Source organism: Vitis vinifera, chromosome 4, assembly GCF_030704535.1.
Source record: "Vitis vinifera cultivar Pinot Noir 40024 chromosome 4, ASM3070453v1".
Classification (NCBI taxonomy): Eukaryota; Viridiplantae; Streptophyta; class Magnoliopsida; order Vitales; family Vitaceae; genus Vitis; species Vitis vinifera.
Genome location: NC_081808.1, coordinates 16,460,421 through 16,484,057, shown reverse-complemented (window position 1 = coordinate 16,484,057; position 23,637 = coordinate 16,460,421). Strand labels below are relative to the sequence as shown.

Sequence of the window (23,637 nt, the reverse complement as noted above, 5' to 3'; positions counted from 1 at the left end):
AACATCCAAACTTAAAAGTTAGTACTTTAACCCTAAAGATCAATTTTTGAAAAATTTGGTATTGCTTCTATTGCTTAAATCTAATATACCAACAATAGTATTGATCTATATGAACACCTTATGCATTATTGACAAGTCATGATGTTAAAGCTAAGAAACAATGCACTTTTTATGCAAAGTATACCCTTTAAGCTTGCAAGGACCAACACTCTATTGGTTTCATCATTTGCTAACCAACTCTAAAAAATCCTCGAAGTCCAGAAGGGTAACACCTAGAAGGAGGGGATGATTGGATGTTTTAAAAAAAATTACAATATAAGGATTAAATATTATACCCAATTTTTATCTACGAGTAGTCAAGGTAAATTAATTATTTGTAAATTATAACAAATTTTTCCCCTAAGAGGAGTTAGGGAATATCAATTCTTTCAATTATAGTCAATTCAAATGAAATAATCAAAAGATATAAATAATGAGGCACACAAATTTTTACGTGGAAAACACCCACACAAACTATGGAGATAAAAAACCATGAGGTTTAAGACCGCTAATGTAAATCTATTATATGATATCAAGTTACACATTTACCTAGTCGTTTTACCTTAAAGACTTACTTTCCAATACCTATAACTTCATCCACGTCTATAATGCAGCAACCTTTGATTGCTCCAATGGATACACTTCAGCCTCGCTAAAGGGATGAAGGACTTCAACCCAAGATTCAAAGATCGAATCCTTAAATGAGAGATCGGGAATGGTGTGACATGTTACGCTTTCTCTCTACGAGACTTTTTGGAAATCTCTCTAATATCTATATGATATCTTACCCTCAAGGGGTTATAATGAGGTATTTATAGGAATAAGTCCCGAAGATGTTTGGTTTTAAAAGACTTCTAAATCAAATTTGTGTGAAAAAATCTCGATGGAAATTCATGACCGCTCGACCCAGTTAGGTGGCTTAAGGGCTTTGGGAACTTGAGTGGTATGGAAAGCTTAGTGGTCCAATGCTTGAGGTCCCCTATTTTCCAAAATAACTTTATAAAGATTAATTTTAAGTTCAAAACAATTACTAATCCTCTTTATACCTCATAGGAGCCTAACTTGTCACAAGTCAAAAAATTAAAAGGAACAAAATTGCAAACATACAAACAAGACTCAATGTCCTAACAATCTCCCTTTTTTGTAATTTTGTGACAAAACATCATTACATAAACTCACCCAAACTCTCATAATAGAGTTTACATAACACACATTAACACTTGATTGAAAATAAATTAAGGGAATGCATTGCATCATCTTGTAGTACTTATCTCCCAAAACTATAACCTGCACACATACAAAAAACTATATAGAAATTAAAGCAATGAGTGGGAAAAAATATGATCAAAGCAACAAAACAAAATAGTGGGAGGTTTTGCTTGATGCGTTGTGAATGCATGAAAGAGGAACAGATCCCTATAGATACACTAAGGTATAAAACAAAGCTCGAGAGGAATAATAATAAAGTCTAAAGGTCTATCTCCAACTAGAAAATAGCCATTGAAAATTATAGGAAGAATCTTCTATGACTCAGAATAGTTTTAAAGAGATAGACAATTCAAACAAAAATATCTTGCAAGAAATATTTGTGTCAAGTATCTCTCTTAAAATTTTAAGTTATGATTTCCATAGTTGATTTGGTTTTCTCTAGTGTCTCAGGTTTAATTTCCTCTAATATTTCAATTAATTTTCCTTAATAATTAAATGAATATAATAATGAATTAAATAATTCAAAAACAATATTAACTCAACACCCTTGAAATAATATGTCCCTTTTTCTGTCAAGGAAGTTTCTTAATTATCTTTTTTCAATTAATTCTTATGCTCCTCCTATTTAAGTGAGTCAAATATGGTTATGGTCAATGATCTCCCCCTTTCTGTCACAAAAATGGTAAAGCATATGAACAGGAAAAGCACACAAGAGATAAAGATAAAGAAACATCATATATATATATATATATATATATATATAATGATTCTGGATACATAAGATATGCAAAAATGAACAAATCCATATCAAGAATACATAAAACAAACTAAGCTAAGCATCTAGAGGAGGTGAAGGAGGGGCAGAGCTCCAAGCATCCTGAGAGTGATCCAGGAAATGATATAGTTAAGTTAACGTCAGGTCTCACAAAGTTGAAACTCCTATGAGTCCATCCGCTAATGGAGATGGGCCATAGAATCCAAAGACTCTAAAAAATTCAGGTCAATGGAAGAAGATGCCTTGTGTGTAGCTTGTGAAGAACTCACACGACCTCGATCAAAGAACATCCTCGAAGCAGGCTTGGGAAAATTTGCCTCGAAAATTGCACCATGCTCCATAGATGTGAATGTAGTGTTTGGCTTAGGAGCTCCCATCCAAGTAGGTATGGGAAGCCTAGACCCCTAATGCTAGGTCTATCTCGAACCCGATGTCCTCAAAATACGCGAGATAAGAAAGATGAAAGGAAGGTCACTATGGACCCACATTTTTCATGTGCGCCCCCACTCGATCAGTGAGACTCGCTTTTATTTGTGAAAAAATTGTTTTAGAAAAGTCAGAGTCGCCACTTATTTTATTTTATTTTAAAGGGAAAATAAAACAAGAAATAAAACCCTAAAAAAATGACTCCACATTTTTGGAAAAGCATGTCTCAAAAACCCGAGTCTCGGTCTGGGGATCAGGTTACCTATTGGAAAGGTACCTCTAAGAGGTAGCACCCTTCTAAGCCCTACAAAAGTCTCTACTGACTAAGTTGAGGGAAATATGGCAATCAATTGATTAATTGAGGGTACTTAGGTAGGCTAAGGTGATTTCAAAACTAACATGCCAAACAAGAAAAACCGATCATACTCATAAAGGAAAGTTAAGATGCGTACTTGGACCGCTTCTTAAGCGCTATCATAAAACATCAATGGTTAGTTTGGAAATATAACACACAACATGTATTTTATCCAAGCAAATCAAGCATGCATCTAAGGACCTAAGGATCATATCAAGCATAAATGGAATTCACAATAACATGCATGTTCATAAAATTTTGAAAAGTAAGTGATAAAGAGCGTACCTGGATAGCATGCAGAATTTATAAGATTCCTCTAAAAATGTTAGAGTGATTAGGATAAGTATGAATTATATAACACATTCATTATGTCTAATACACAATACCAAAGCTAAAATTAAGCCAAGGTAAGTCAAATGACTCCAAAAATAAATGACCAATTCAAGCAATGTACAAGATCGACAACATGCAATTAGAAAAAGGAGCATAAAAAAAAAACAAATTCTAAAAAATGGCTTAGAGTGGAATTTAACTACGAAAAAAAATTCAGGAAACTACTCCTACACATCTAGATCAATATACCGAAGGCCCAAACTCTCATTCAAAGGACAAGTTGCAGCAAAGACACCTAAAGGTTCTATAAAGTCTAGATTAGATAAGAAAAACTGACATGCATAGACGAATTTTTTTACAAATAATGAATGATCGCATAAAAGCATACAAAAAATCACACACATAGTTCAAAGTTTATATATCACATAAAAAATGAATCCAGGGTCAGATAGTACTCAAAAATATTTTTAAAATACTCAAGTTAATCAGATGTCCAAAATTCAGCATGTGCAATAGGTAATAGTTTGAAAACTCATATCTCCCTCAAAAAGGTATATTTTATCTAATATTAATTTCAAGAAGCCTAGAATTGAGAAAAAATATTGAGTTAAATTTAAAAAGTTGTCTGATATTTTATTTTTGCAAAAAGATCACAGGTGTCTAGAATTAGGTGAAAACGGAGTCCCCCCCCCCCCCCTAAAGACTCGTTTATATATTCTATTCCAAAATGACTTTCTAACTTAAACAAAACTTTATATTCAAGTTCAAGAAGTGAGGAAAGTCATAAAAGTTTTGAAAAATTTTTAAAAAACATTCCAAAGTTTCTAAAACGAATTTTGAATCTAAAGGGTCAATGGCTGAGTGAAAACTAGTAGCAAGGAAGAGTTTTGAAAAATTTTCTTATGTAGGGGTTTCACCAATTCCCCAATTGGTATACACAAATCTAGCTTAGAATCATTCCATTTATTTGGGAACACAAGCTTTGATTGGTGTTTTGTGCAAAACCAAAATTTTCATTGTAAACCGAGAAAGATGCGAACCAGTCAAAAGATGGTTGCATATTATTTAAGAAAATGAGATTTTGATTCTAAGGACTCTAAATGAGTTTTTGAAATAGATTTTTAAAGGGATCTTTTGAGAAAAGTGTTATATTTTAAAATAAGAGAAATTAATTTGAGAACAATAAAACGTATGAGAAACAGAATACCAAGCAAAACAAACGGAAACAAAATCACAAAGTAAAATTTTTGGCAACTAAGCAAACTGCAATGGTGTGAATGGAGGCCAATCTTCATTATTTTCCGATGGCCTCTGAAAAGTAAATTTTACTAGAGACTACTCAAGCAATAAACTATTCAATCTTAAATCAATTAAAGTAATGCCTAATATTCAAGAAACATATCAATTAAGAGTATTAATAACGAATTAGCACGTGATCGATTAAACACACAAAAGCATCTAGACTAATTAAAATGGACCAAATTAAATCAGAGCAAATATGAATTGTCAATCATAAAATTAATTTTATTAGTGAGCTAATATTACAGAAAATACTTGAACTGAATAGATGAGTGAAAATCAGAGTAAACTAAGCAAGGCACCTTCTAAATGTGGATTTTATTAATAACTTAGAATTATAAAAAAAAACACCTAAAACAATTAAAATGAATCAAATGAAATGAAAGCAAGCTAAAACAAAATATGAGTTCATGGAATCAGCTTCCTAAATGAATTTACATTATTAAATTGAAATCTAAGCTCAAAATGAAATAAACACTAACTAAGGCAAATTCAAAAATCAAAATATTTAACACCTAAGATCAATTATTTCAACATACTAAAAATTTAACTTAACCAAAAATTAAATTATGAAACTACCCAAAACAAATTTTAAAACTAAATTTCTAACCTATAAAATTAAACTCATAATCAAATGGATTAGTTGATAACATATAAATAAATAAATATGAATGAAACAAAGTATGAATGAAACGAAATATGAACTCATGGAATTATTATTTTTCTTTTAGTAGACTTACGTTACTAAAATAAAATTTAAGCTTAACAAGCATTTTTAACACTAATTAAGGCAAGTTTAAAATCTAATACTTAACACATAAAAATCAATCATTTCAACAAACTAAATTTTTTATTAAACCTAAAACCAATTCAAACCACCTACAACAGATTTATTTATTTTTTATTTTAAACTGAATTTTTAACCCATAGGTTCAATCTCATTAATAAATAAATAAATAAATAAATAAGTTACAAAGCATTAAATTAGTAGCAAATAAATAAATAAATAAATAACTAATAATTAAATGAATCACAACTAAACTAAATGAATATCAAACTATATTATTTTTTTTCAAAAGTAAAACTACATAAAATTGTATTTTATGAATTTAATATAATATACCAAAACTGAACCTAAACACAACTCTAATCTTTAATGTAATAAATCAAAAGTTAAACAAAAAGTGAGATTATGTTGCCATATTAAAACGAATACATGCTGAAGCCAATAGTATAATTCAAACCACCCAATATAATAATTCCACTTGAAAAAAAACTAATCAAACTTTTGACTTTACTGAAAACCCATGCATATAAAATAAAAATAAAAAAACGAATGACTCACCTAGCCGGTTTACCAAACAACCTGGTGGTGTGTAGCTGCTTTCACTTCTCCAATGGTGCTTGGGAATGATGGTATGCTGGTTGATGGGAAAAGATTGAATTTTTGGTTCCTCAACCAATACATTTTCAAGGATGCGTGGATGGATGGGTTGTTGTCCAAATGGTTCCATCAGTGAGTTCAAACAGTTGCCTCTCTGCTCTCAAATCTCACTACACTGATTCCTTCAAACAGCCTCTCTTGCTCGTGATGATCTCTAGAAGCAGCAACAGTCCGCTCCTCATTTTCTTTCTTTCTTTATGGCAGCCTCCTCTACTCTAAAAAAAAACTCCTTTCTGATCCCTTCAAATGGCACCCTTCCGCTTTGAAAAACTCTTCTTACTAATGCTTTCAAAATGGCACCCTTCCGCTCTAAAAAACTTTTCTTATCAATGCCTTCAAAATGGAACCTTTTTGCTTTGAAAAACTATTCTTACCGATGCCTTCAAAATTGCACCCTTCTACTCTGAAAAACTCTTCTTACCGGTCCTTTCTAACAAGCCTTCTCAAGCTCTCAAAACTCTTCTTTCTCGATCCCTTCAAACAACCCCTCTCATGTTCTCACAACTCTCTCTCTCGATCCCTTCAAACAACCCCTCTCACGCTCTCAAAACTCTCTCTCTCTCAATCCCTTCAAACAGCCCTTCTCACGCTCTCAAAACTCTTCTTTTTTATCCCCTCTAACAACAACTTCTCACGTTGTAAAACTCTCTCTCCTTCATCCAAAACGGTAGCCCCTTCTCTCTATAAAACTCTCCCTTCAGATCGTCTTCTCTACCCAAAGAAAACCAGCCAACCCCCACTCTCAAAAACTCTCTACTAATCCTCTCAAACAGCCTCTCACGCTCTAAAAAAATCCTTCTCTGATCACTTCAAATGATAGCCTCTCACGCTCCTCAAAAATTCTCTCAACGGCACGACTAGTCGATCTTCGAGAGCTTTAGGTTTTTGCATGAAGTCCTTCAGATAACAGTGGGTTGAGCGTGATGCAAATGGAAGCAACAACGGTCTCGTGATCACTCTGTGAAGCCCAATTGTCTGCTCCTCCTATATCCTTTTCAAAAACCCATCACTTCTTTCTTTCCTTTTTTTTTTCAATCTCTTCTCAATCCCCCCATTCAGCTACTCTCTCTAGCCATGGTAATGGAAGGAACAACAACCACCTCTGCTCCTTTCCTTTCTTTCTTTTAATCTTTTTTTTTTTTTTCTCAATCACCTCTCTTTGAACACAACCTCACACCCCATCTATATGCACATTGCATCAATTTTTTTCATTGCCAAAATCGGTTATGGAAATCTTTCTTTCATGAAAAAAAAAATGCTCTCTCACCGGATTCATTTCCCCACTTTCCAGAACATCACTATCTTATTCCTACACGTCCTGTTGACTCCACCAATTTGAAAATGACACCAAAACAATTAACAGTGCACCTAGGGATTGCCACGTGCCCTTGAATTTTCTCTTATGTCCAACTGCCACTCCCAATATATGCACTCTAAATATTCCTCCAAGATGCAGTTCCACATGTTTTCTTCCAATCTTTCCATTGGTGGACTTACCTACAAATTTTAAAATCAAATAAATAAAATAAAATAATAATAAAAGTGAACATAAATAATAATAATAGTAATAATAATAATGATAATGATGATAATAATAATAAAATAGTAGTAATAATAATGCTAATAATAATAATAATAGTACTAATAAGATAATTAAACAAAATTATTAAATTAACATTGATAAGTAAGGACAAGCATTATGGAAAAGTGACAAAATAATAGGAAAATAAAATAGAGGAAGAAATATACGAGATAATAAATAAAATAATAAAAAGTTCAGTCATGCAACTTTATAATAAATGAGCTTTACAAGCCATACAAGTCATACAAAAAATGCAATCCATTCCAATCATGCAAACATGCAAGAATTACCTGAAAGGTGACCTAAGTGGGCCTAGGGTGCCTAAGTGGGCCTAAGGTGTCTAAGTGATCCTAAGGTGCCTAAGTGAGCCTAAGGTGTCTAAGTGGGCCTATGGTGTTGCCTAACGGGCCTAAGGTGCCTAAGTGGGCCTAGTGTGCATAAATTGGCCTAAGTCTAAACTAGTGCTTCTAATAGTCACAATGAAGTTAGATAAATCCCTCAACCAAATTCCCCAAGGTGGCTTAGAAAAGATAGGGTACACGAGTAGTAATGGGCCACCAGGGAACTGCTGTAAAATACGAGACAAATACCTTATAGGACATGTGCTAAGAGGACAAAATGGAGGGTCTACAGTCACCTCCTTTATAAGAAGGATTGCGAAGCAGAGTCATCGCATCCAGAATCACCTAGCCAATATTGAACTGCTGGCCAGAGAGTATAACATGAATAAACTGAGCAGACGATCGCTGAATCTGAGTACGATGGGTGGAAAAGTAAAAGGAATAGATGAAAAAGGTAGCAAGTAGCCATGATGGCTTAAAAAAAGCCAGCAATCGGAATATACAAAGGTAGAGGGCAAGGAGTGTTGTAAAAAGAGGTGGGAATGGCATCAAGCTCCTTTATGATGAGAGCTTGAACCTCTAGAAAGACAGACGAAAGGCAGGACTCGAGTTGCAGCATGCTAAAAGAGCCAGGAGTGTCGTAAAAAGAGGTGTGACTTTTTGGGGTTTGTTTGGTACCTAGCACAAGCTCCAAAACTAAAAGATATGTCAGGACGACTCACTGCAAGGTATAGTAAGTTTTGTATCATGCTTCCATAAAACTTATGTTCAACATCATTTCCAAATGTATTCTTAGTAAGCTTAGTGGTAGTGCTCATAGGCATCCTAATATAAAATAAAAAAAATTAATGAAGTTTTAATATTTTATAAATTAAAATTAATTTGATAAGATCAATTATTAATAAATTTAATTATTTAAATAAATGAATGCTAATAACAAAAAATTGTCACCACAAATTATTAATAAAATTTTAGAAATTAAATCTCAAATAAAGTATTTTATATAAATCCATTCAAAATTTTATTTAAAGGTAAAAAAAATGTTTTAATAAAAGTAGTTTTTAATTTTTAAAATAAATGAATATAAATATATTAAAGGAATTTAATATAATTTTTATCTACATTTTTTAACATATCCTTAATCATACTTATGTCAATTACACTTACAAAATAACTTTAATATGTGTATTCTTATTTATTTCATCGTTTTTTTGAAGTTTTTCTAAGTATTTTTATGAATTTTGAACAATTTTAATTTCATCAATATTTTTGTCAAAATATCTATTGATATTTTCGATGTATCTATAAAATCCGAGTACCAATATTTCCGTATTTCCCAATATTTTCATCCTTTATTAATACTAGAATTAATCCAATTAATAATACAATGTGATGAAGCTTAAAACTTGACAATCCAATTATACTATAAAGTGACGAATCGTTGCTATTTTCTCCTATGCATATAACCATTTAATTTTTAATTTTTTACTAGGCAAATAGGCTTCAAATCAAAGAAAACTTAATATGTTGCATTCATTAATAACTCTAATAATTTTAAATTCAAATATTGGCTCGATTAATATAAAAAATTGATGGGCACAAGTTGAACTAAAAATAATTTTATTGTTTTTCTTTTGTATAAAACTATATTTTTTTTCCTAAATTTTTCACTAGGAAAATAGATTCCAAATCAAGTTGACTTAATACATTAAACTCGCTAAACAACTTATTAATTTAAAAAATAAATTTTGCATAAAAAAATCAATTTCAACTACACATGAACCAAAATTAGTCTTAAATGACTTTCTCTTATGCATATAATACATTTTTATAAATTTTCTCACTAAGCAAAGGAACTTCAAATCAAGAAAAACTTAATGTTTGAATTTGTTAATGAATGTAGTAATTTCTAAAACTAATTTGGAACTCAAAAATGGATCATTTAATACAAAAATAAAAATATATATATAAAATGATAGAGATACAAAACTAGTCCATAACAAGTGATGATTTTACTTTTTCTTATACTCTTCCAAATTTTCTTACTAAATAACATTGTAAATTAAGGAAAATGAGATTAAGAGCGACTTCATATTTTGAATTCTTTAATGAATCTACTAATTTTTAAGAATAATTTTGAATTAAAAAAAAAACAATTAATAGTAGATTGAATCTAAATCGATTGTACATCAAGAAAAACCACATCAAGAGAGACTTCATATTTTAGATTCTTTAATGAATCTAATAATTTTTAACAATAATTTAAAATTCAAAAGCCTAATTGATTTTTTAATTAAAAATAGATAATAATAATAATATTTTAAAATAACAATGCAAATATTTTATTTAAAATAATTGAGTAATAAATTGTATACATATAATAATAAAATTTTACCTACTTAAAAAAATTAAATTATGCTTTTATAAAAATGTTATACCCATTTTTTATAATATCCATTAAAATAGTTTTATGTTTTTTTTAATAAAAATAAATACCTTATAATTTTATTATTATATTAGTATTTTACTAAAAACTATTGATTTTTAATTTATTTATAATTATAAAACTATTTTTATTTTTAATAAGATATTAATTAATTTAATTAATATTAATACAAACAAAAAATTTAATGTTTTCAGAAAACTAAAATAGGAAAATTATTTTTAAAAACACTTCTCTCTTCGGAAAAACTGTTTTTAAAAATAAAATGCCAAACCAATTAATTATAAAAATAATTTTAAGTTATTTTAAAAGTCAGGGCCTAAAATCATCCCCTAAAAGTGTAATCAATATTTGTAATTAAATCAAACTATACTCTATGAAAAATTTGTGTATGACATACTGTAAAATAATCCCTTCCATAGCAGGAATAGATTTTGAAATAGAGGAAATTTCATCAATGTACCTAGTGGGGCATTTTCTTTTTCAAGAATGTTTGCTTTGATAGAAAATTTTACAAATGAAAATATGTCCACTAGAAATAGATCATTTTTATTATATTTGATTTTTTTTTTTTTAATACTATCTACTATAACTATTTCTTTCCTTTCCCTAGTACTTTTCCTCCAATCCAAACAAGAGATGTGAAGGGAAAACAATCTGATATTCGCATCAAGCACAACAATACTAAAACCCAAATTAAAAGTGTAATAATCTTCTCTTCTACAATTACATTACATCTTTCTCAAAGACAGACTCCGAAAAATTTACAAGAACAAAGAGGAGGAAAGACTTAAAATCCATCACATACTACTGTTCAAGTGAACGAACAAGCAGAGCTTAAGAAATGGTCCCATACCAGTTTTAAGGTGTCTTTAAGCTGATCAGAAACTGACTCCACTTCAACCTTCTGTTCCTGAAAATTGAAACCCAACAAGGCCATGAAGAAATTACAGATTAGCAGCAAATCCGGTGGGTTTAGCATTCCATGGAAACAAAATGGTAAACCAAGCGGAGGGGCACAACTCGAGCAGGATAAGTCCGATAGTCAACCCAAGTTCCACCCACAAAAAGATCACATTTGCCCGAAAGCCCAACCCAAGCTCAACCCAAACTTTTTCCCAAGCTCAGGTTAAAATCAAGTTAAGCCCGGATTAGAGAAAAATGTATGGGTTATGCTCAGGTTGATCAAGCTGGAGAGATTATGCAGGTTTGTCAAGTCAAAACTAGGGTTCAAGTGTTAATTAAATTCCTAAAGTTAACTAAGGTTTAAATATCATTAGTTAAATAATATAGTATAAAATTTAATTATTTATGATACACACAGTATTTGGGTTGCCCAATGTCCCAACCCAAATTTAATTCAGGTTAGCTTTTTTGGTCCAAGCTCAACCCAAATTGCAAAAAATGCTACCCAAATATGCCCAAAATCAGGTTGGGATCGAGTTGGGTTGGGTTGAACCCGCCCAAATTGCACTCCCACCAAGCAACCATGATCATATAACTCAACGCTCATTCAAAAACTGGGTTCATCCACATCCAAACTTCTGTCTAATCGATATCATCCTGAACCATCATAAAACTTTCATGCTTTTCAAGGATTACCGATGATATGAGGTCATCAGCTAATTTTTATTTTGAGGACAAGCCACTGATGATTTCTTCTACATAGAAAATGAAATACAAAACTAAAAAGGAATGTTTACAAAAACTCGGTGTCTGGGAATGGAACTTGCTCTAACAAATTTGCCCAAGAAAATATGCATGTTGAAAATAAAATGAAGAATATGATGTTTTGAAAATATTCGGATAAGTTTAAAGTTTAATAAGCTGTTAGGTTTTGGGTAAGATGGACAGGCATGCAGACAAATCACAAATGATTAAATAAGTGGAGTTGAGCTACCAACTTTACTAAAAGTGTAAGTTGTTAGGATTTGGACTCACAATGTATAAAATGCTCTAAAAAAAAACTATTGAGCTATACTGTACACAAGAATGTCAGGTAACTCAGCATTAGTCAAGTATGATTAAGGGATTTGTCAACCACAAAAAATCAGATAAAGCAGATCATTTGATCCTCATACTAAGCATGCAATAGGTCAACACATCATTTTTTATCCGCATAATAAGCATGCACTAGGGTTACAGTATCTCATCTGCAGAAAAACAGTACTTACCCGTAATTGTGATACTAATCCTGTCATCTTCAGAGTAATTTCCCTTGCCACTTCCCCTGCTGATGACCTGAAGTCAAATCGATCGGCATCCCTCACTCTAAGCCTCACTGATGAGTTTGTATAAGCTTTAGCTTTGATGTGCCAGACACCAATAACACTGTATCGATCTCCAGAAGACTCCTTCCCAAAGGGCCATCTCAACCCACCCTTCACATCTGGATCGAGAATGGCAGAGCTAATCAGATTGCTTATACTCTGCTTCTCGTCATCCTGGAAAAGTGTATTTGGTTAGACCAACCACAAATCACATTTTAGAAAGACAAATGTGTGCAACAAGGAAAAACTCTTATATGGTAGCCATCTCCAGACCCTCGAATGTTTTTGGACTGCCACTTCAACCCAATTTTAAATATTAGACAAATTGAATCAATGCCACAGTTTGCTGCTGGCTGTGTGCTGGAAAAGAAAAAGAGACAATTTTGGATCTAAAATTTTTCATCATGCAGAACTCGAGAAAAATAAAACCAACACTACTATTTTACTGGAGTACAAACTACTAGGCTAACCACAACAACAGAAGAATTAAGTCAAAATTGTGTTCTTTTCCTTCCCACAAAACTCAACAGAAAAATTTTGTATTTTGAACCAATAAGAAATTGTGAAAGAGGAGAGAGAGAGAGAGAGAGAGTTCTTTTCTAATAGAATTAATATTTTTCATATGTAGGTCATTTAATAGGCATTTGTAACTTAGAAGATCAGAATAAAAATTATATATCGAGTTAAATGTTAGCAAGCAGCCATTATAGTGAAAATATAGCAATTTATCATAACAGGAACTGTTCAAACCATTTTCATGCATTACTTTTCACGTTATTGTGATGTGGTTCACTCTATCATAGTGGTAGCTTCCTATAGTTTCTTAATCCTAATTTTTAGTCAGAAGTCTTTCCTTAAGTAACCAGGCAATTAAGTGCTTTTAGAAACTTTCTAGTTTTGTAAAATCTCTAGTTCCTATATGCTCACCATTATTTAACTTAATCTTGCAAGAATTTTGTAGTAAATAAATATTAATAGCACAGAAAAAATAGAGAATTTAAAGTGGATAGAATTTGATTGGTCTATAGAGTAAGGGATAATGGCAGATTGTAGATGGGAATTGACTAAAAGCAAAGTTCAACCTCAACTTTCAGGCTGCAGAGGAAAAAAGGAATATGATGAAGTGGATAAACTTAAATCAGTAAAGTCATCTTACACAATGATTGCTGGATACGACTCAAAAGTGAAAAATGCAAGAAACTGAGTCATATACAACCAAACATGAGAAAGCATATTTATATGGAAAATCTTATATCCAAAGCATGACTTTCAAGTCCACAAAGTAGTTGGAATAACCTGTGCAACAATATATACTGTTATAGCTAAGTCATAAAGGTAATCCAATCTAGAGTTTGGTTTAGGAAATTGCAAAGAAAGAAAATATTATCCTGAATATTTCATGGAGCTTGAAAAAATAAATGAATAAATAAACCTCAGGCTACAATTCTTTCAGCTTGTCAAGGAAAACAGAATCAGGAAAAGTGTCTAGGCCAGTGGACAAGAGTGCATATAGTGTGATAATGATAAGCTTTAAAGAAGTTGCAAAAGAAAAAAAAAATGAGATATGATATACAGTGTACACCCAGGAAACAGAATCCCAAAATAAAAGGGCAGCTACCTTCGACTTTTCTTTCATTAAGTGTAGATTGTTATCAACCAAAGTATTTATAATTTTGTGCTGCAAAGACATTGATAATGGAGTTATCCACTACTATTTCCATAATTTACAGTCCCAAAAAGCCATATCAAGATTAATGTCTTTGTTTCTTTTTTCCACTTTCATAAAATTTTCACGTATAAGCAAATACCAGCTAGAGAGACAAAGATAGTGCCTAGACAATGAAATAATGCTAAACAGCACTCATCAGATGATCCATTTATGCACATAGCAGCAAAGTAACTTACAGTCAGAGATGTTAAGATCCTCTTGGTAGATAGCATCAACCTCAGGTCAAGATTCTTATCAAGACAAGATATGTCTATGACCAAATGACGAACTTGATTTAATTCAATCTACAAGAACAATGGTCATATTTCAATGTAAGCCACCTTAAACAAACTCCATTAAAGACCAAAAGGAGAAGTAGAATTGAAGAGAAGAAATAGAGTTTTGGGAGGTAACATAGTCAAAGTAAATTACACCTACATGAGATACTTAATATTCTCCCAAAAGTTGCCAGTGCAAAACCAGATAGCATGTTGAGAACAACATCACATAGACATTTTTCTTTTTAAGTAAAATAAAATATACTGTGGGCAAGAATCAGAAAACTTGCCTTATAGAGTTTGAGCTTTTTTTCATCTTGAGTTACAGAGCATTTGCATGAAATCGTGGAATCTGGTCTGGTGATGTCAGACAACTATACAATGCAAGGAAACAAATTTGAGAAGTCAGTAGCAAATTGTTCAAAAGATTAAGAACTGTAAAACTACTAGAGAGGTTTAAGAAAAGAACTACCTTTATTTGGTATAACTCCTTTTCCTCCTCAAAATTGACTCCAATCTTTGGTACAACTCCATCTATAATATTTTTGACATAAGAAGATGGCACGTTTGTATAAAATTGCCTCTTCAATTGTCTTAATTTGACTTCTGTTACTAAATTCTTCCTAACAGATTCTGTTCCAACTGAAGGGTCACTGCATCATAAAGATTTATTTAATATATGTTTGTCCAGCTTCTTCTAAGTACAACTAGAGTGAAAGTAAAACATGCTTTCTTCTGTTGCGAAAGCTAATATAGTAATATGAATTTGCAGTTATGTCAACAGTCACCTAACAAAAATAGAAAGGCTTATGCATGGTCCTTTTTGTAGTAATTAACTTTCTAAATCAAGGAAGAGTACAACTAGGATTTTCTTTGCACAATCAGATGAAAACATCTTGACATGTCGTTTTAGTGATACTTGCAATGATGATGAGTAATTGAGGGAAAAATAGGACCAACTACCTTGATAAGAAAGGGCAACTAAGACTGATGGTACATTTCTGTCCTAGGATCTATGTCAAAGGGTCAGCCTCTTCATCCCAAAAAACATGATCGGAATCTTTCCGCAATTTTTCCCCAGCGTCCACACTAGGCAGGCATCCACATATGGTGGGCAGCCAAGAACATCAGACTTACACAATGGGGTGCACATTTGGGCTAAATGTACTGCCTCTCTTAGCATAAGAAGGAGAATAAGCCACAGAGACATAGGCAGACATACCATCCTCTTTGCATGATTGCATCCTAAGGAACATGAGGTGTTTTACAACGAGTGATAATAGATGATTAATCCATGTAAAATCATACTTGAATGTCATGCTAGTGTAAATGGCAGTTATCTATTCATTCATGTAGCATGCAAAAAAGTGAGGCATCATAAATGATCCTGTGTGGTAATCTTATCTAAAACCTCCCAAACAAAAATGGTGGCTTAGGATAGCACTGATACCATCTTAACTATATTTGCAGGGAATTGGTCCCACCAACTATCAACCAATGATCCAAAGAAGATAACACCTACGTGTTCCCAGACCTGCAGAAGACCGAAATTGTGCTGTCATCACTAAATGGCCATCCTGTCCTAGCATCAGGGAATCCAACTTCAAACATTGCAGATTCCTATGAAAATGTGGCAAAAAAGGTCAAAGGTCTTCCAGTGATGAGTTAATCATCATCTTTTTATCCTGCTGCCTTGCAGAATCAATCAAGAAGTTGACAAAGAGGCAATGAACATATTTATTTTGTTCAATAGCAAGTGAGGGAGGATATAAGTCCACCCAGTTTTTTTGAACTCCAAACTATAATTTACTCATCCACATTGATTCTTTTGAACTCATAAACCTTAACTTTCCAGAGATAATATGATGCAAAGTGTTTCAATCCGGAACTTCTACAATCAATTGGAAGGCATCTTAGATTCTTAGGTCTATTTATGGTGCCCAAGGAGTTAACATTATTTATGTTCATGAGGGAAAAGAAGCCAACATTCTTTATATCTAGTTATTTTGTAAAAGGAGTAATTAGGGCGTGCAAGTAGATAGTGGCTGCTTAGGAAAGTCAAATGGTCATTAATGATCATAACTATGATGTCCAACTGTAAACATTATAATTGGGACACATTACCTATTGGAATTAGCATGACATGCTTCGAATGCATGGCTCACATGACCAAACATGATTGAATATATTCTCTTTCACACAAGATATGTTATGATCTTATGTGATTTTACATTACAATATCCTAAGATTGCTAGGTTGATCTAGAAAATCAGCTAAAGATGTTGAGAATCTCCCTTTTTACGAGGGATGATTCTCATGATCTAAGATGATTACTAGCCTCAATTAAAGAGGTATAAAGCCTCAATATAAGAGAACAGGTAGCAGCCAGGGTATAATTTCACCATGGCAATATGGTACAACTGTTCATTCATATTGCCCGTCTCCACTGGCAATGATTTTGATTTTAAAAATAAAAGAAAAAAATGACTCCTTAGCATTCAAACTCATGTAGCTTTTTCAATCCACTGTCACTAATGAAGATACTTCCTCCCATTAGCAAGTATCCTAGTTTTTGAAAGCTGGTTCCTAAGGTGAGTGATTCACAATCAAAACTCCAAACTTGTCTTTTTTCTTTGCCATGCAACTCTAATTCAGAAGATTAGGTATCAAAGCCTCACTCAACATGGGGAACAACAAAGCACAAAAACTTTTTTGTTCAATTTGATCTACAAAAGGCAAAAGGAGGAAACGGCATCTCAATTATTGGATTTGCCAGTGCCCATGGAAATCATAGTCCATTAAAAAAATGACTTTTGTTGGAGAGCTTAATACACATTGTGGGCTCAAAACAGCTTTAGATTTTAAGAAAGTCAGTTGTCCAACATCATATCAGGACCTCATTTGCTTGGAATTGTGTATCCAAACCTCACCACATTGTTCATTTCCTCAATTTATCGAACCCACATGTAAGGCTAAGGGAGACTGTCTTCAAAACTTTATAGCTTAAGCTTTTAGGAAAATTAGTTGTCCAACAACTTTCAAAAAATCCTTTTAGAGGAATTATGTTAAATGAGGAAAAGGTGTTGGAGATCATGATATGATACATCATGGAACCAAATCCTAACAACATAAGCTTTTAGGAAAATTGGTTGTCCAACAACTTTCAAAGTGTCATTTTAGAGGAATTATATCAAATGAGAGAGGGTGTTGGAAAGAAAAATATACATCGTGGGGCCAATTCCTAACAGCTTAAACTTTTTAAGAAATTGATTGTCCAACAATTTTCAAAGAATCATGTAGAGGAATTATATCAAATGAAGATAGACCTAAAACCCCATACCAAAACACTAATGTGGCCACCTATGCAAGTCTACACTCATTGAAGCTTGAATTTGAAAAGTTTAATGATGAAAATCTAATACACTGGTTATCACACACTAAACATTTCTTTGCTATTGTCAAAACCCTGGAAAATTAGTACATGGACATTGCATACTCACTTTGAAGGAGACTTCAGACCTGGTTCAATTGATACAAGCCAATCGGCCCAACAGGAGAAACTCACTCAGAATGCACTGCTGTTAGTTTGCTCCTCTCAAAATGAGCAGTATTTCAATCCAACATTGTTACCTCTGCGGGATGCCTAGGGATTCTGGAGTAACTTATACCAATAGACAATAGAGAAAAAAGAAAATATATGAAATCCCATACTAACTCCAAAGGCCTCCATTTATCCTCAAAGATTCAAGCTAGCATTTTCTCCAACCAAATCACCCATGATAAAGCAAGATCGGCCACACACCAAAGAGCCCTAGCCCTAGTTCTTAATTTCCTTTTATAACAGCATGCCCACATTTTTCTATAACATTATGACCATAAAATCTATCAAATATTTGGGTATAAAATGCTAGCACAAGACAGCAATGTAAGGCATCCATAGTTTCAACAAATGCCTTATATCGCAATGATTAAATCAAGAAGATGAGCATATAAGAATGTAGTAAGAAATAGACACTTCATTCAGAGGGCGGCTGCTCCTTAGGCAAATCAAGAGACTCCAACAAGCAATCCATAGTTGAGGGAAAAGATAAAAAATTGTAACTACTAGATGTTGAACCACAAGAGTCCTCATGTTTAAGGCAAACCTCTATAAGAGAGTGATAAAGACAGAAAAATACTAGTTCATGGTAATTTGAAGTTGTTGGACAATTCACACTCTTCAGATTTCAAATTTTAATTAGTCTACAAAGAAATAAAACGGTACATATTATATAACATTGTTTAACATGTGAATGAACAGTTTGACTAACATTGAACTCTACATTTCAATAGCTGATCCCACAAAAATTGATTAAAGCACAGACAATTTATTTAGAAAAGATGTTAATCAAGCCATGTAACCAAAGAAGCAATAGCCAATCGATCAATGGAAGCAAGATCACTTACCCATGAAAAAGAATTTTTCCAAATTTAGCAGTCAGTGATGGTTTTACTTCTTCCACATTGTTGACCTCCATCTCATTCCTCACATTTTCAAAATAAGAAAGTAGGTCTTGTTGAACATTTTCTGCCACATATACCCATGGGCTTTTTGAAATGTTTCCTCCTGCATCACTATTCTCTTTGAAGGAAAATGAAAAATGCCATTGAGTCAGACATGTCCTTAATTCAAGCAATGCATAGAGCACAAATCAAGATAAAACTAACAAGGGCCAAATAATAAACCTTTTCCTCGACGACTATCAACTAAAGTTAGCGGCTTCTCTCCTGTTTTGCGCTCAATGGATCCCAAGGAAGTCGGCTCCAGACCAACATAAGCAGGAAACTGTTTATCATCTGTCAGACCAACAACACACCATCTAGATAATGAATGGTTCGCATAAACAATTTTCCTTTCCTTCAAAGCTCGTTTCTCCTTCCTCCTATCTACATTAGATCCAGATGAGCTCAGATTTAGATTTTTACTAAATTGAGGAACGAGAAAATCTGGAGTAGGGGATGGCGTGGATGCATCCGTCAAATGCCTCTTATGTGGAGGGATATAAGCCATTACCCAAATACCAAATTATGTATTCACTTGAATTCCTAAAAGTGAAAAATCACAAGAAGAGAAATTTTATGGGATTAAGAACATGAATTATGGTCTAGTTTACAAAAAGTACATTCTTAAAGAACATCCTCAAAGAAAATGACTACTTGAAATGAAACTTTTTTGCCATTATTCTCCCAATCCTCTTCAAACAAATAGATGCACCAGTAGTTCATTTAATTAAAGCTAATATATTCTCCAAACTCAAAACCACAAGAATTCATTCACCTCAACGCTTAAAACAAGATGGGCACTGATGTCTTATTTGATTAAAATCAGACAAGTTGAAGTTAAACCCCACATAAGCAGAAGCAACATTAAGATCATCAAAATAGGAAAGCAAGGTAAGTAGTAAAGCAGAAACTAATGAAACTTGGAATTTTTCCCCTCGTTTCAGAAGAAATTGAGCAATAAAGAGACACAAACTGCCAGAACTGAATCACAGTTTACATTGTAAGTGAATCTCAATCATGGATTAGCACCTAAAGATGACCCACAAATGCAATCTTTCCCAACTTTTCTATTCTCAATTTTTCAACAAACAAACAAAGAACATGCAAAAATAATGCAACTCTCTCCCAAACAGTTCAATATATGCAAGCCCCAAGAAAATGATATCAGCACTCTCCCAACATAGCAAATAAAGTCTTATCCATACTTTTGAAATTTAAGCTATTAACCAAACCCAAACAACAATCTAAAAAGAGAATTGAGAGAAATGAGAGATAAAGACAAAATGTTCTAATGTGGAAAATTCCCAAAGAGATAAAAAAAAAAACCGTAGGTTAATCACAATTACTACATCCACTATGAAGAAAATATTGAGTACAAGGTTTTACCTAACCTAAGACCTCCAACCTCTCCCAGACTGCTTGTTTAGTAACTTAGGAAATTAGCTTCAAACATCTTCATGCGGAACCCTTTGGAGTCATTTCCAAGCATGATTTGGGTCTCTCCTTAATACCCACACAAGAAGATATTTGGGTTTTTCCATAAAAGATAAAGAAAATGAGAGTAGGAATGGAGAACAACTCTGAATCAACCCATTTTGATGGAAAATTTTCCACTAGAATGAGATTTTCAGCTCAAATGCTCGTAAACTTTCCCCAAAAACAAACAACCCCCCACCTAAAAAAATAAAATGAAATAAAATTGGCAAATGATTCGAAGCTCAAGGAACAACACTCAACTCTCATTGTCATCCATCCCTAATTCTAGAAATGAGTTTAAATAGTAGGTATTCAACCCTTATCCAATGGCTTAGATTGTTTTAAAGAAAGGTGAAATTATATATGTTGTGATCGAAACTTGATTGATCCAACATCAGCCTGAAACTTTAGGAGTGATAGTTGTTCTATCACCCTTCAATGTATCAATCAAGCCTGAAGCCAATTGGCTTCCAATCCTATTTTTTGACAAATATATAACTATTTAAGAACTTGGATGATCAATTTTTACACTCATTGACAATCTCAAATCACTTATCATTTCATCTAGTTATTATCAATCGCAAATATCTTTGAAATGGCAAAAGTCTGAAAGGTGGATTCAAATTATCCGAGTTGAAAGTACACAATGGAAAATTTGACCTAGAATTGCCAAGACACAAGGACACTCGTATAATCATCACGTTTTTTTCCTCTTTTGAAGGTATTGAATGCATCAAATAGCATCAATAGTACATAAACAACTCCAAAACCAGTGGTTCCCAAAGATCATAGATGCAGTAATATCCATGGATGAAACTAAGCCTAACCATTTGGAAAACAGACTATTCTCTTGTTGGTTGCTGCAAAGTGGTAAGAAAAGGAAAGAAAAAAAAAAAAAAAAAAACAGACAAAAGAAGAGCTTCCATTCTAAGTGGGTCTAATACACCTATATATTTTAGTAAAGATTCAAAATCCCAGTTTTCTGAATTTTCTTGACGACCAACAGAGTGGTAAGCTCCAAAATACAAAATACAGCTGCTTTTCCAGAATTGATTTGATTCGGAAGTCCAATTCCCGCGGAATTGATTTCGTTGATTCAGGTTTTTTGTGCTCAAATCCAACTACAAAGCCTTTAAACAGTCCCCAATTCCAAACCCAAGGCTTCAATTGCAACCAAGCAGAACCACAGTAAAAAGAGATAGATTCAATTGGCTTAGTTGGTTTTGTATCCTTTTTTCCAATTTTTTTTTTTTTTTTTCCTTCTTTGTTTCCTTTTCCAAGCAACCAAACAGATGATCGAAATAGAGAGAAAAAAAAAGTAAAAAGGAGAAAACAAAAAATGCAATCAAAGCTTCTTCTAAATCGGATCCAATTCTATACAATCTAAACCAACGGCCGGCAATTTCAAATACAAGGCCCCAATTCCATGCAACCAAACAGACTCGAAGATAAATAGATTAAATTTGGCTTAGGTGAGTTGGGTTTTCCTTTTCTTTTTTTCTTTTCTTTTTTCTTGCCTTTTCTAAGCAATCAAACACCTAATAAATGTAATATATATTAATAAAAATAAAAATGAATTAGAAAGTAGGTGAAATGGTGAGAGAATCTTACCAGAGTTGCTTCTGAGAGTGGCAAACCCCAGTTCTCAAAGCAGACGGCTTTTAAGATCATTGAAAATGAACAACTGACGTGGCACGGTTACCGCAATTGTAATTCATATTTTATTTGACGTGGCAATTCCTCTGATGACGTGGCATTATTATGTTGACGTAGCTCCCTCAGAAAAATTAAACTTTGTATCGTCTGACTCTCACTCTGCCATTTAATTAAGCCAATTGTTTAATACAATGACCTAAGGTGCCGTTCCCAAATATTTTCTATTTTTTACTTTTAAAAATAAAAATTACTATGTAAATATAAAAATTCTTATTTAAAATATAAAATTTATTGTGCTATTAAAATTTTTTCTCAAAACATTAAAAATACAAAAAAAAAAATATCTTTCTTAAATTTAAAAATTTTAATTTTTTTTTTTAAGTTCACAACATATCTAAGGTACTTTTTGTGTAATAATTATGATATTTTATATAAAAAAATATTTTATTTTTAAAAATTTAAAATGTAAAATGTATCTAAACATGTACTATAGAAGTTTCTTGATTTACTTCTATAAACCACAATTTTTATCAAAATATTTACACTTAAGTCAACAACATGCATCATGTGAACCTAATGGTAATAAGTCCTTAAGGCTTCATATCAAAATGTGTGGATATGGTTAGATGATGAGTCACTTGGTTAAAACATTTGTGGTAATAAAATTATTGATAATGAGCATCTTTCGAGGTTAACACTAAGGTGGTGTTTGTTTTTTTACTTAATTCTTAATAGAACCTTAATGCTTAATAGTGTTAAATATTATGTTGTTTGTTTTTGTAGTATTTTATTTCTATTAAGTATTAAAAAATAAAGAAAAACTAATATGTTATATTTTCTATTTAAAAAAAACTATATATTTTGGATTTTCTATTTAGTAAAAAGTCTATAATAAGTCATGAAAAAATAGAAAAACAAACAACCTAAATTATGAAAACAAATTACTTTCAGCAAAAAGCCAAAAAAACAAACACCGTCTAACTTGTTTGCTTATATTTGCTGAATTAAAAAAAAAAAAAAGTTTAAACTAAACAAATAAGAATGTAACTAAAGAATGATGATTAAAAGGCCTGATGTAACAAACAAACAAGTAAAAGGGAAAATCCAAAGGTATTCAAGTCCATTGAAAGAAAGAAAAGATGATTAGAAAGTCTATCCATGAATAAATTATATCTTAAAATCAAGTTAAATCTTGAAATCTAATTTGGCAAATTTAGTTTAGATCTCAAGTGTGTAAAATTTATTTTTGATCTTTTGTTTCTATTATTAACAGTCAAGCGCAAGGTCATCTATGAGGTTCTTCTTCAATCTCTATACACAATTAATCAAAATTGTAGCTAATGACTCAAGTAAAGCATTCATTGTCCCTTTATTTAGAAAGAATATAATTTTTTATAATGACTTAAAATAAAAGCATGTATAGAACAGTTTATACATGAAAATCTTTTCTATTCAACTCGT

General features: G+C 32.3%; 1 protein-coding gene across 3 annotated transcripts; it reads right to left on the bottom strand.

Annotated features, from left to right (window-relative positions):
• Nucleotides 1-10,888: 10,888 nt before the first annotated feature.
• LOC100252715 (uncharacterized) lies at nucleotides 10,889-22,229 on the bottom strand. Of its 3 annotated transcripts, none has more exons than XM_019219649.2 (8): nucleotides 22,132-22,229; nucleotides 19,228-19,587; nucleotides 18,949-19,123; nucleotides 14,975-15,155; nucleotides 14,793-14,876; nucleotides 14,422-14,529; nucleotides 12,421-12,690; nucleotides 10,889-11,436 (listed from the first exon to the last, which is right to left on the bottom strand). In XM_019219649.2, the coding sequence occupies exons 2-8, from the start codon at nucleotides 19,550-19,552 to the stop codon at nucleotides 11,398-11,400; spliced, it is 1,182 nt and encodes a 393-aa protein (XP_019075194.1). In that variant the 5' UTR covers nucleotides 19,553-19,587; nucleotides 22,132-22,229; the 3' UTR covers nucleotides 10,889-11,397. The 3 variants fall into 3 exon arrangements, with proteins under 3 accessions (XP_019075194.1, XP_019075193.1, XP_019075192.1); XM_019219648.2 differs by having other exon boundaries at nucleotides 10,889-11,153; XM_019219647.2 differs by having other exon boundaries at nucleotides 10,889-11,159; nucleotides 22,132-22,228.
• Between the last annotated feature and the right edge of the window lie 1,408 nt (nucleotides 22,230-23,637).